This window comes from Bubalus kerabau, chromosome 6 (genome assembly GCF_029407905.1).
Source record: "Bubalus kerabau isolate K-KA32 ecotype Philippines breed swamp buffalo chromosome 6, PCC_UOA_SB_1v2, whole genome shotgun sequence".
In the NCBI taxonomy this organism is placed as follows: domain Eukaryota; kingdom Metazoa; phylum Chordata; class Mammalia; order Artiodactyla; family Bovidae; genus Bubalus; species Bubalus kerabau.
Window position 1 is genome coordinate 67,918,581 of NC_073629.1, and position 13,371 is coordinate 67,931,951.

The 13,371-nt window shown below is 37.9% G+C and overlaps 1 protein-coding gene across 4 annotated transcripts in view; it reads left to right on the top strand.

Annotated features, from left to right (window-relative positions):
- Positions 1–13,371, top strand: part of PIGK (phosphatidylinositol glycan anchor biosynthesis class K) — a 144,076-nt gene that overhangs the window by 38,658 nt on the left and 92,047 nt on the right. For all 4 annotated transcript variants that reach the window (XR_008715849.1, XM_055585435.1, XM_055585433.1 and 1 more), the window contains exons 7-8: positions 2,269–2,386; positions 2,595–2,705. Coding sequence is in view for 3 of the 4 variants with exons in the window: in XM_055585435.1 (XP_055441410.1) it covers positions 2,269–2,386; positions 2,595–2,705 (229 nt within the window). In the remaining variant the exon portion in view is untranslated. The remainder of the gene's footprint in view (positions 1–2,268; positions 2,387–2,594; positions 2,706–13,371) is intronic.

Genomic DNA, 13,371 nt, shown 5'->3' on the forward strand with positions numbered 1-13,371 from the left:
GCCTGTTATACAGAGTGAAGTAACTCAGAAAGAAAAAAGCAAATATTCTATATTAATACATATATATGGAATCTAGAAAAATGGTACTGATGAATGCACTAGAAATGCAGACATAGAGAATGGATTTGTGGACACAGTGGGGAAGGGGAGGGTGGGACAAATTGAGAGAGTAGACTGAAGCATAAACACTACCATATGTAAAATAGATAACCAGTGGGAATTTGCTCTGTGATGCTGAGAGCTCAACCAGGTACTCTGTAACAACCTAGACAGGTGGGATGGGATGGGAGGTGGGAAGGAGGTTAAAAAGGGAGGGCACATATGTATACCTATGGCTGATTCATGTCAATGTAAGGCAGAAACCAGTACAACATTGTAAAGCAATTGTCCTCCAATCAAAAATCAATTAAAAAAATAAAGTATCAGTTGAACTGCTTTTAACTTGGTTATGCTCAATAAATGCTTATGAATTTATTCATATATGCTTATAAATTATCTTCTAAACCTATGGCACAGAGGGGAATAGGATGCTTACTGTGCCTTCAAAGTGTTTAAAATCTAGGAGAAAAGAGAAATATGTACACAGCTATGCTACAAATTAAATATTCTAAATACTGGATTATAAGCATAAGGAGAACGTATAGAAGTATTGAGACAGCTTTTGCTTGGTACTGGTTTTATCTTATTCACTGCCATGCTTATTGAATGTATACTAGGCACTGGCACTGTGTTGCCATGTGGTGGTGTTCTGTTTAATTTTAATGACTCCATGAGGCAGATACGTTATGATTCTCATTCTTACAAGTGTGTAAATTGAGCACAGTTTAAATAACTTGCCAAACTTTGCACGGCTTTTAAGTGCTAGTGCTAGGATTCACATCTAAGTGGTCCTGTCCCAAAGCTTACTCTCTTAATTGTTTTATTGTACTGCCTCTCGTAACCTTTAGATGGTCCTAATCCCCAGAAGTATCCACAGATTTTTGTCTCAAAACAAATGTGTCATATTAGTTGTACCTTCTATCATCTGCTTAGATATCATTAAGATTTTGTGCTTTCTTTTTGGGTGTAGTGTTAGCTGTTTACCTAGATTCAGTATCTGAGAAAATATTATCTGCTTCCTATTTTCACCTTCATCAGTGAAGCAGCTCATTCTAAAATGTAGAGCTGATTATGTTATTCTTTCACTTTAAAAAAGCCATTGATGGCTTGTTCAGATTTATAGGGTAATATCCAAACTTCATACAGGATACTTTACAGATTGGCCCTACCTTGGTGGCTCAGATGGTAAAGAATCTGCCTGCAATGCGGGAGACCCAGGTTTGATCCATGGGCCAGGAAGATCCCTTGGGAATGGCAACCCACTCCAGTATTCTTGTCTCGAGAATTCCATGGACAGAGGAGCCTGGCAGGTTACAGTCCCTTGGGTCACAAAGAGTTGGACACGATTGAGCAAGTAACACACTACCTTTTTGAAACTAATTTCTCTCCATTTTACCAAATTAATTTTAGATCTGAACTGCACCATACTATTCCTTTACCCCAGACATTGATAGTTTTTATGTTTAGGTGCCTTAATATAGGCTTTTTCTTCTGCTGGAATGTGCTGTTCCTTTCTTTGTTAAAGAACATTCACCTCTCACTGATCTTGCCAGACACATCACCTTTCTGTGACCTGCCTTTCCCTCTGTTTCTTTCTCAGTGCTCTTGGAACATTTTTGACTTTGTTAGACTCGACACTACTGAGGGCAAGGACTATATTGCATCCCAGCTTAGTGTCAGGCATGCTGTAGGCCCTCAATAAAATTTGTAATACTCATCATATTCTGATTCAGTTACATGTTTATGTTTCTGTCTTCTAGTTAGATTTTGAAATTTTTTAAGTATGGTGACTGTCATATATATGTGTGTGTGTGTGTTTTTCTAAAACTAGCTCAGTTTCTAGGACTGTGTGAGTGCCAGAGAAGTGCTTTTTGAATTAAACATTTGTTTGGACTCTGAGTTATGTGTCATAGATAAGGGAAGGGAAGAGTTTGGGCAGCCACTTTGTGGTATAACCACTGCACTCTGTTGAAGTGGTTTCCCCAGATATGATTATACCTTTAAATTTTCTAGTATAGATTTGTATTGGGAATTCTACTGAAAAATCTCAAATTTTTAGCTGATGAAATGATTAAGATATGACTTAAACATCTTATGGAAGTATTATAAAATATTAATGTATGATTAACAGCATGATTCATGTCACAGATACTATCGCTTTTCTTTCAGCTACAATGAACTACTATTTATTATTGATACTTGTCAAGGAGCATCCATGTATGAGAGATTTTATTCTCCTAACATAATGGCTTTAGCTAGTAGCCAAGTGGGAGAAGATTCACTTTCGGTAAGCACATTTTCTTTTTTCCTGTTTGTAAATGGCATTGTTGTTAAAATATGTAGCTATTTCTGAAATTACTTATGTGCTTTATAAATATATGTTATTTCTTAGACTTTATATCTTAGGTGGAAATTTTGATTATATTTTAAATATTTTGTTTTAATGATCATATGTCTTATTAGACATGTACTTTTTTTCTTTTGCTTTTTCATAGCATCAACCTGATCCTGCAGTTGGAGTCCATCTTATGGATAGATACACATTTTATGTCTTAGAATTTTTGGAGGAAATTAATCCAGCTAGCCAAACTAATATGAATGACCTTGTAAGTATTTGCTTGATTTGATTATAGCACGATAGCTGTGCTAACCTTTCTCATACTTTTAGGGTACTCTTCCTTACGCTGAATGATGCAAAAGCAGTTTCTAAGAGGGAATTTCTTTGTAATATTGGCCTGGCTCAAGAAACAAGAAAATTCTTAACCATCTAACTTTATATTTCAAGGAACTAGAAAAAGAAGAACAAGGCCCAAAGTTACTAGAAGGAAACATAATAAAGATCAAAGCAGAAGTAAGTGAAATAACAGCTAAAAAGGCAATAGAAAAGATTAATGAAACTAAGCTGGTTCTTTGAAAAGCTAACAAATTGGCAAATCTTTAGCCAGACAGACTTATTAAGAAAAAAAGAGCCCAAATAAGTAAATTCAGAAAAGAAAGAAAGCAGTTACAATCAATATCACAGAAATGCAGAAGATCATAAGAGAACATTATGAACAGTTATATGCCAACAAATCAGACAGCCTAAAAGAAATGTATAAATTCCTAGAAACATGCAATCTTCCAAGACTAAATCATGAGGAATTAGAAAATCTGAATAGACCAATTACTAGTAATGAAACTGAATTAGTATTCCCCCCTCTCCCCACAAAAGTCCAGATCTAGGTGGCTTCACAGGTGATTCTGCCAAACATTTAAAGAAATTTAATACCAATCCTTCTCAAATTATTCAAAAAAACGAAAACAAAATTGAAGAATAAAGAACACTTCCAAAGTCACTTTATGAGGCTAGTATCACCCTGACACCAAAACAAAAGAATTGATACTACAAAAAAAGAAAATTACAACCTAATATCCCTGATGACTACAGATGCAAAAATCCTCAACAGAATACTAGTAAACTGAATCCAACAATACTTTGAAAAGGATCATGCAGCATGATCAAGTGGGACTCATTCCAGGGATGCAAGGATGCTTTAACATTCACAAATCAATTATGTGATGCACTGCATTACCAAAATGACTGATAAAACTCATATGATCATTTCAATAGATGCAAAAAAATCATCTTACAGAATTCAACATCCATTTATGATAAAAACTCTTAGCAAAGTGGCTGTAGAGAGAATATCCCTCAGTATAATAAAGGCCATATATGAAAGATCCATAGCTAACATACTCAGCGATGAAAAGCTGAGAGAAAGCTTTTTCCTCTAAGATCAAGAACAAGACAAGGATCCCCACTCTTGCCCCTTTTATTCAATATAGTATTGGAAGTCTTAGCCACAGAAATTAGGCAAGGAAAGAAGTAAAAGGCATCCAAATTGGAAAGAAGTAAAATTGTCACTAATTGCAGGTGACGTTTTATACAAATCCCTGGAGTCTCCACCAATATACCATTAGAACTAAAGTTGTAGAATACAAAAATGTTACCATTCAGTAAAGTTGTACGATTAATATACAAAGATTGATTGAATTTCTATACACTAATGAACTATTAGAAAGAGAAATAATTAAAGCAATCCTCCTTAAAATTGCATCAAAAAGAATTAAACACCTAAAGATGAATTTAGCCAAGGAAGTGAAAGACTTGTATGCTGAAAACTCTTAAGTACTAATGAAAGAAATTGATGATGACACAATTAAGGAGAATAAATCCATGATTCTGATTTAGAAGAATTAATATTGTTAAAATATTCCAAAATCCAAAGCAATCTACAGATTTCATGTAGTCCCTATCAAAATACCAAAGGCATTTTTTAAAAATAGAATTAGAACAACTAATCCTAAAATTTGTATGGAACCGCAAAAGACCCCACCCTACTAGCTAAAGTAACATTGAGAAAAAAGCAAAGTTGGACATATCACACTCCCTGAATTCAAAAAACTATGCTGCTAAGCTACAGTAGTCAAAACAAGTGTGGTACTGGGAGCCCTCTTATAGTTGCTAGATGGGATGTTGTCTACCCATGATGAATCATCTAATAAAGCCCAATACATTTTCAAATTACTTCATGTATGGATGTGAGAGTTGGACTGTGAAGAAGGCTGAGCGCCGAAGAATTGATGCTTTTGAAGTGTGGTGTTGGAGAAGACTCTTGGGAGTCCCTTGGACTGCAAGGAGACCCAACCAGTCCATTCTGAAAGAGATCAGCCCTGGGATTTCTTTGGAAGGACTGATGCTAAACCTGAAACTCCAGTACTTTGGCCACCTCATGCAAAGAGTTGACTCATTGGAAAAGACTCTGATGCTGGGAGGGATTGGGGGCAGGAGGAGAAGGGGATGACAGAGGATGAGATGGCTGGATGGCATCACTGACTCGATGGACGTGAGTCTCAGTGAACTCTGGGAGTTGGTGATGGACAGGGAGGCCTGGCATGCTGCAATTCATGGGGTCGCAAAGAGTCGGACACGACTGAATGATCTGATCTGATCTGAACTGATCATTGAATTTTAGATTTTAACAGGTGGTAGCAATGAGATTTGAAGTGAACTTCTCATGGCTTTCAGGGACAGCAGGAAACACAGGCGTGGCACCCTGTGAACTCTTTTGAGTTCGTTGTCTTTCTTGCTCTTTCCAAGGGCCATTGGCAGGTTCCTTTTGGTTGAGCTCTGTACTTTGTGTGTTTGAGCTCATGATCTAATTGGCTTTCCACAGTTCAGTATTTTGAGTGGAAAACTAGTCTCTTGATTCTGTCTCCAGATTCCGTATTGGGAACTGCGTTGGTTTTATATGTATGTCCCCATCTGGAATCCTTTCTTAGATTCCCTGCTGAGAACGACTAGTGACAGCTGCAGCTTTTCTTTTGCATGGCATCAGTCTGCAGTCCCCATTCTTTGAGGTCTGCTGATTCAGACCTTTCCTCAGTCTCTATTTTCTTTATTTTAGTTACTGTGCATTTGTTTTAGTGTGCACGTGAAGTAAAGGCCATTGTTCATGGCTATCTTGGAAGCCAAAAGGCTGCAAAGGTTCGTGGGTACAGGTTAGACATTTAAAAGTTGATAGAATGGTCATCACTTAACCCAGGGACGCCCATGTTAGGATAAGTTGGTCACAGAATGGGTTAGACTGACATCTCAGTCACCTGCCAACCTCAAGAAAACTTGTGTGCAACAAGATACACTGTGAAACACCCCAGCATTTTAACCCCACCACAAGTCCTTTTAGGTATTAGTTTGGCTCTGAGAAAACCAAAGGTCTGGCTAAAAGAAATGTGATCCTGTATGTCCAAATAGTTGAGCACACTGTCTTCCAGCACACCTACTTATTTTATATTTAAGAATTATGAATCCTGGAAGCTGCAGTTATTTAGCAAAATGGCAAAGCTTTACTAAAATCAACCTAGAATTATGTTAGGAAGAATGTCCTAACACAATAAGGTCACTTAATCAGTTCAGTTCAGTCACTCAGTCATGTCCGACTCTTTGCGACCCCATGATTACAGCATGCCAGGCCTCCCTGTCCATCACCAACTCCCGGAGTTCACTCAGACTCATGTCCATCAATTTGGTGATGCCATCCAGCCATCTCATCCTCTGTCGTTCCCTTCTCCTCCTGCCCCCAATCCCTCCTAGCATCAGAGTCTTTTCCAATGAGTCAACTCTTCGCATGAGGTGGCCAAAGTACTGGAGTTTCAGCTTTAGCATCATTTCTTCCAAAGAAATCCCAGGGCTGATCTCCTTCAGAATGGACTGGTTGGGTCTCCTTGCAGTCCAAGGGACTCTCAAGAGTCTTCTCCAACACCACACTTCAAAAGCATCAATTCTTTGGCGCTCAGCTTTCTTCACAGAACTAAAATGGACTGGAATGGGTGAATTTAACTCAGATGACCGTTGTATCTACTACCGTGGGCAAGAATCCCTTAGAAGAAATGGAGTAGCCATCATGGTCAACGGAAGAGTCTGAAATGCAGTACTTGGATGCAATCTCAAAAACGACAGAATAATCTCTGTTTGTTTCCAAGGCAAACCATTCAGTATCACAGTAATCCAAGTCTATGCCCCAACCAGTTATGCTGAAGAAGCTAAAGTTAAATGGTTCTATGAAGACCTACAAGACCTTTTAGAACTAACACCAAAAAAGTCCTTTTCATTATAGGGGACTGGAATGGAAAAGTAGGAAGTCAAGAAACACCTGGAGTAACAGGCAAATTTGGCCTTGGAATACAGAATGAAGCAGGGCAAAGGCTAATAGAGTTTTGCCAAGAGAACGTATTGGTCATAGCAAACACCCTCTTCCAACAACACAAGAGAAGACTCTACACATGGACATCACCAGATGGTCAACACCGAAATCAGATTGATTATGTTCTTTGCACATCACTTAATAAGTACCCTTAAAAACAAGGGTTCCCAAGTCAAACAAACCAAATGGAATACTTGATTTAATTAGTAAGCAGAAGTCTCCAAAAGCTTTCAAAATTTCAAAATAGCTTCACTGGAAGAGTCCTTGCAGAGGTCTAATGAAAAATTAAACCTAGAAAAGATACTTAAAACAATGCCTCAGCCTCCCCGATTTCAGCTTCTTGGGGGTTCATTATCAAAACATTAGCCCAGAGATCAGTGTGTCAGTTGTGAACAACTGGGACACTGGAAAAGAAAATGTTCTTAAGGGCCTAGGCAAGTTTTTCAGCATCAACTAAAATGGCCCCATATGGGCCCCTTGCAAAGTTGGTGAAACAGGTTTTTTGGGAAAAGTGCTAAATTATTTCCTTAAACATTTAGAGGAACTGAAATATTTAGCGCCTAGTAAGAATTTATTTTGGCCTTATACCCTAAGCTAGATACACCCAGAGGGAAAGAAACATTCCAGCAACAGGTGGGTGGATGTCATTTCTTTTTGTGAGTCCCAAAGCCTCTTCTGTTCATCTCAGAGTACTTGTAGATATTGGGACTTAGGAGACAGTTGTTCTGCACTTAATCTGTGTCTTTATGATACAGATTTCCTATTCCCATCTTCTTTGAGACTTAAGATCCATTCTTTAAATATGCAATTGTTTCTCTTCAGGAAAAAAAAGAGGGGGAAGAAATATTTGGAGATTGGGCAGATAAAAAAATCTTAGGTGTGTTTTTCACTAATGTTGGTAACTATAAGATCTCTGCATCTGTGTGTATCTACATATTTATGCTGTAGATATGCATGTATATGTGTAGCCTCTGGATGGTACTGCACAATTATTTTGTAAAAGAACTTTATTTAGTTAGTTTGACCTCAAGCTCATAAAGATCGGGCATTCTGAAATTCTCAGAAATGTTAACAGAAACTAACTGAAATGCTTTTCAAAATTATGTGATCTGAGATATTTTTAGTGAAGAAAAGCTAATTTAAGGTTGTTGGTTAAAACAAACATCTTTTTAGAATTATCAGCACTAGGCTTGAAAGAAAAATAACTGGGTATGATGTATCCCTAAGTAATCTAAATAATTGTTAAGAGCAAGTAAGTAAATATGTTGTTGTTTAATTGCTCTTTTGTGACCCCATGGACTGTAGCCCGCCAGGCTCCTCTGTCCATGGGATTTCCCAGGCAAGAATACTGCAAAGGGCTGTCATTACCTTCTCCAGGGGATCTTCCTGACCCAGGGATTGAACCCATGTGTCCTGCATTGGCAGGCGGATTCTATAAACATAAGTAGGGTAAAAAGCTTTTAGTTGAGTTTTTCAAATTAGTTTCCTAAATCTTCTTAGTAAATTGAAACCTGAAAGTTTTGCCAAAATTAAGTTAAATGCTAGAAATGTAATGAATTATAGATCTATTCTAGATCTCTCCAAATTAAAATACTGAACCATGGAATTATTGAACACAGGTTTGGGTCTCTCTCTTTCTTTCTTTGGCCACACTGCATAACTTATAAGATGTAATCTTAGGTTCCCAGCCAGGAATTGAACCTGGGCCCTTGGCCATGAAAGCATGGAGTCTTAACCACTGGACTGCCAGGGACGTCCCCTTGGTTTCTTATTGTAGAAGAACTAAGATAAATTTGGGTTTATTAGTAAGGATGTACCATGTGGCTATACCTTCCACAGTCTCTAATGATTGAGGCACCCACTTCTTTGGGAAAATCATATAAATGTTAATGAAAACCTTGGAATTTCTTGGAATTATCACTGTCCCTATCACCCTTAATCCTCAGGTGAGGTTGCAAGAATTAATGGAAAAAAAAAAAAAACTGTATTCAAGAGGAACAAGAATTAATAACATGAGACTGAATGAACTGATAAGGATGATTTTAATTTTTATGACTTTGTGTTTATAAAGTATTATGGGTTCTTTAATGTTTTTTTCCAGATTTAAAGAAATCTTTTTCCTTAAGCTGTCAACAACTTGGTAGGATATACCTTGGTGAATAAGGATGAAACATTTACTTTTTCTTCCTATCTGATCCCCAAAATTCAGAAACTCAGTGAATATTCTTATTTTCATTCTCTTTGTAACAGGACACAATTAGAAACATTTACTGTATTAATCTCTTTTGTCTGGAATGTTTTATAGTTGAGAGAGGTGTACATCAACTCAGATATGACCAGACAGCTTTAAGAAGACTGCTTGGAAAAATCAACCTGGTACTTTTCTTCCAAAGTTCCAGCGAAGCAATCTTAAAAAAGAACTTACATGGTCAATCATTATTTTTGTTGCACTTCTGTAAAAATCAGGCCAAGTTTAATACAGACAAATTAGTTTTACTGTGATTATCTTGGTTTAAAAAATCAAGTAATCATAGAAAAAATTATATTTGTACATTTATAGATAATAGACTCTAATTGTCTTTCTGGTCTTATTATGTACCTGTAAACTGAAAGTGGATCCTGTATTCATTTAGTTTCCTCAGATGACAATGACTCACCAAATTAACGTTTCCAGTTTCCTCTCATCATTTTGATTTGAAATCACTAAGAACAAAGGCAGGCATCCTTGGTAGCTCAGCTGATAAAGAATCTACCTGCAATGCAGGAGACCCTGGTTCGATTCCTGGGTTGGGAAGATCCCCTGGAGAAGGGATAGGCTACCTAGTCCAGTATTCTTGGGCTGCCCTGGTGGCTTAGTCGATAAAGAATCTGCCTGCAATGTGGTAGATCTGGGTTCAGTCCCTGAGTTGGGAAGATCCTCTGGAGGAGGGCATGGCAACCCACTCCAGTATTCTGGCCTGGAGAATCCCCATGGCTGGAGAAGCCTGGCGGGCTACAGTCCATGGAGTCACAGAGAGCCAGACCCATCTGAGAGACTAAGCACAGCACAGCGCAGCACAAGAACAAAGGCAGGCTTTGAGCCCTATCAGAAGGGACCTTACCAAGTATTTCTGACTGCTGACACCGCTGCAAAACTAAGAGGTATTTATTTAGCCTTGGGTACACATCTCAGAGCCAAGGAGGATTCTGTCTGACATCTGGTCCTGTCCAAATGCTGGAGACCTCCGAATCAACCTGACAAAAAAGAGAAATAACTCACATTGATGTAGACTGCTTCTGCCCATGATGACAGATCGATACTTCATACTTTAACTGAAAGCTCTTCTTCTTTGCTTTCCCTTCTTTAGTCTGGCATTTACCTGGAAAGACAACGCTGTTATCCTTATCTCCCAAGCCATTGTTTAGAGGGATAACCTCTGGTATTTAGAACAACTCTTTTCAGATTAGGAGAAAATCTAACTGACCATTGGCTTGAATGGGCAAAAGCAACAGAACTTGCAAATGAATCCATTAACAGTGCCACCAAGTGGAAGTAGTTTGTGCCCTGATAGGATTTGTCTTGGTTTGTGATGGTTATTTTCCTTGGGTCTATGAATGCCTGGATGACTGGTATATAAGCAGATAATACCTTTTAGGTTATCTAACTGTGCCCCTGTCTGTTCTAGAAAGGACCTACCAGAAGGCATTTAGGATTTGAAATTGCTTCCTTTGGCAGGGCTAGTTTCCCTGATAAGGAGTAAATAAAAATGAGAATATGATCAGAAGCCTCTCTGTAACTCTTGAAAGTATTGCAGAACCCATTGCAAAAGCGCTAGCTGCCTGGAAAGCTTTCTTAGGCTGTGGTTGTGGTTGTTCTTGATAATAGAATAGTCCTTGATTATCTTTTAGGTCAACCAGGAGGTATCTGTGCTATGGCTAGTATTACCTGCTATACCTGGATTGACACGTCTATGGAAGGTGAAACTCTATTACATAAGATCACTGAGCAAGCCAGTTGGCTTAAAAGGCTAACTCCTTCAATGGGGTCTTTGGTTGGTTTGAGTATTGGGGATCATGACTCTGAAGTGCATTCTAAGCATTGGGGATAATCCTGCTTATAATAATCAAAGTAGTCCCCATGGTGGGTTGTATTTTCTCAGAAGCTTTAAATTCATATTCACAGCTGCTGACCACCAAGCAAATGATCTCCCTAAGACTGGAAGGTCAGAAATGGAATGAAGAAGTATGACCAACTTAAAATTTATGAACCTGGAACCAGCATCTCTGGGTGTCATGGGAATTAAGCAAAAATGTTACGGTTTCTCTTTATCCGCCATCACCCCAGAGGCAGTTTGCATGATAAAACTCTTGCCTTTTTATTGTTCCTCCCCCCAGAAAGGAAGATATCCTGGCCTAAAAATAATTTTTTTTTTTTTTTTTTTTTTTTGCTAATAGCTACCTTGCCTTACCTTTCTTCCTATGAAAACCTATTTTGTACAATCCCTCGGAGAACTCTTTCAGTTGCTGGATGGGATGCTGCCTGACTTCATGAATTGGCCTGATAGAGTCAATTAGATCTTCAAACTAAAAAAGTAATTAACAACAGTATGGTTCTGGCACAAAAACAGATACAGAGAACAATGAAACAGATTAGGTAGTCTAGAAATAAACCTATGCGTGCTTATTTATTAATTTACAGTGAGGGAAGTAAGAATACAGAATAGGGAAAAACACTCTCATGCACCTCGATGTTCATAGCAACATTATTTACAATAGCCAAATATGGAAGTAACTGTAAGTCTCTACCAATAGATGAATGAGTAAAGATGTGGTATATATATACAATGAAATATTACTCAGCCAAAGAAAATAATGGAATTCTGCCATTTGCAACAACACGGATGGACCTAGAGGGTATTATGCTTAGTAAAGTAAGTGAGAGAAAAGACAGATACTGTATACTATCACTTATATGTGGAATCTAAAAAATAAAACAGAAATAGAGTCAGAGACGGAGCAAACAGATGGTTGTCAGATGGGTGAGTTAAGGGGAGGCACGGGTGAAATAGGTAAAGAGGATTAAGAAGTATAAACTTCTAGCTATAAAGTAAATAAGTCATAGCAGTGTAATGTATAGCATAGGGAATATAGTCAATATTTTAATAACTTTGTATGATGACCAATTGTAACTAGACTTCTCATGGTGACCATTTCGTAATGTACAAAAATGGCAAATCACTATGTGGTGCATCTGAAACTATTGTAATTGTCTCAGTTATAATTCAGTTTTTTTAAAAAGTCAAAGTATGTTTTTTGTTTGTTTTTTAGCAGCAAGGAAGAAAATATTTATTGTGTACTTAACAAAGCCCACCAGGTTGTTCACACAGGAATACCTTCAGTATACCTAGAACTTCAATTTTATCTTTGTTTATTTTATCTTTTACTTTGTTTCTTCAGCCTTCCATTTGTTTTGTCCTTGTTTGACATTTTACTTTCTTAGCCTTCCCCTACCCATTTTTTCCTCCTTTGCTTCTTAATTTATATCATGAACTCTTCTTATTTCCTATTATTGCTTTCCTGAATCTGGAGGGCACTGTGATGTTATACAAATTACTTAAGCTCTTTGAGCTTTAGTTTGAAGGGGAGATAATAATTTTTGTATACCTCAAAGTTATTGGTAAACTTAAATGAGAATATCTACAAACCGCTTCGCACAGTGCTTGGAACACCTGTGTGCTATACATTGCTGTGCCCTTCCCCATCCCTCTCCTGCTGTGTTGTGATTACCCGTGCACACAGTCTTGTTGCCACAGGTGGGCAAGTGCTGTGGCCTCTGGGCCTTTACTAGTGGGCCTGTAATGGTTTCCTTCAGATAGCCTGGGCTTCTGCCAAGCTGGGTTCTTTGCCTTACGCATCTCTACAGCTGCTCCTTTATTAGAAATGCTCTTATTTCTCATCTGTAATCTTCCTCTTTCTTTAAAAAAAATAGCTTAAGTCCCACTCCCTCTTTTTTCTTATCCTCAAACACTTAGAAGTTTATTTTTTTCCGAATTAGAACCTGTTACCTTTTTTCCCTACCTTGCTATGTTTATTCATCTCTGACTAGACTTGAAGAGAAGACCCAAGTCTTATCAGTTTTTGTATCCTCTATGAAAGGTAACCATGTGACATATATATAATGGGCACTTTTTATGCTTTGCATAGTGAATGAACGTGCGTCTGGCATTGGGGTTAGCAGACATTTGATCCTGCCCAACATGTCCATAAGACATTTGGTCCATGGCAAAGGATCCTTGAAATTTGGCTTGTCCAAATGTCCATGAGCATATTTAGTTCATGCCAGATGGTTCTGGACAGGACCAAATATTAAGGACCTTTTGACATGGACCAAATGTCCTGTAGGGGTCCTTGGCAGTTCACTGGTATGGAATATCGGGTATAAGATTGACCTAAAAGTTATTGTGAGATCTGTGTAGTGATGAAGTTGTAGTTTTCAGACTATTCCTTGGAGCACTAGGGTGTCTCGAGATGCTTTGGGTTTATAGATAAA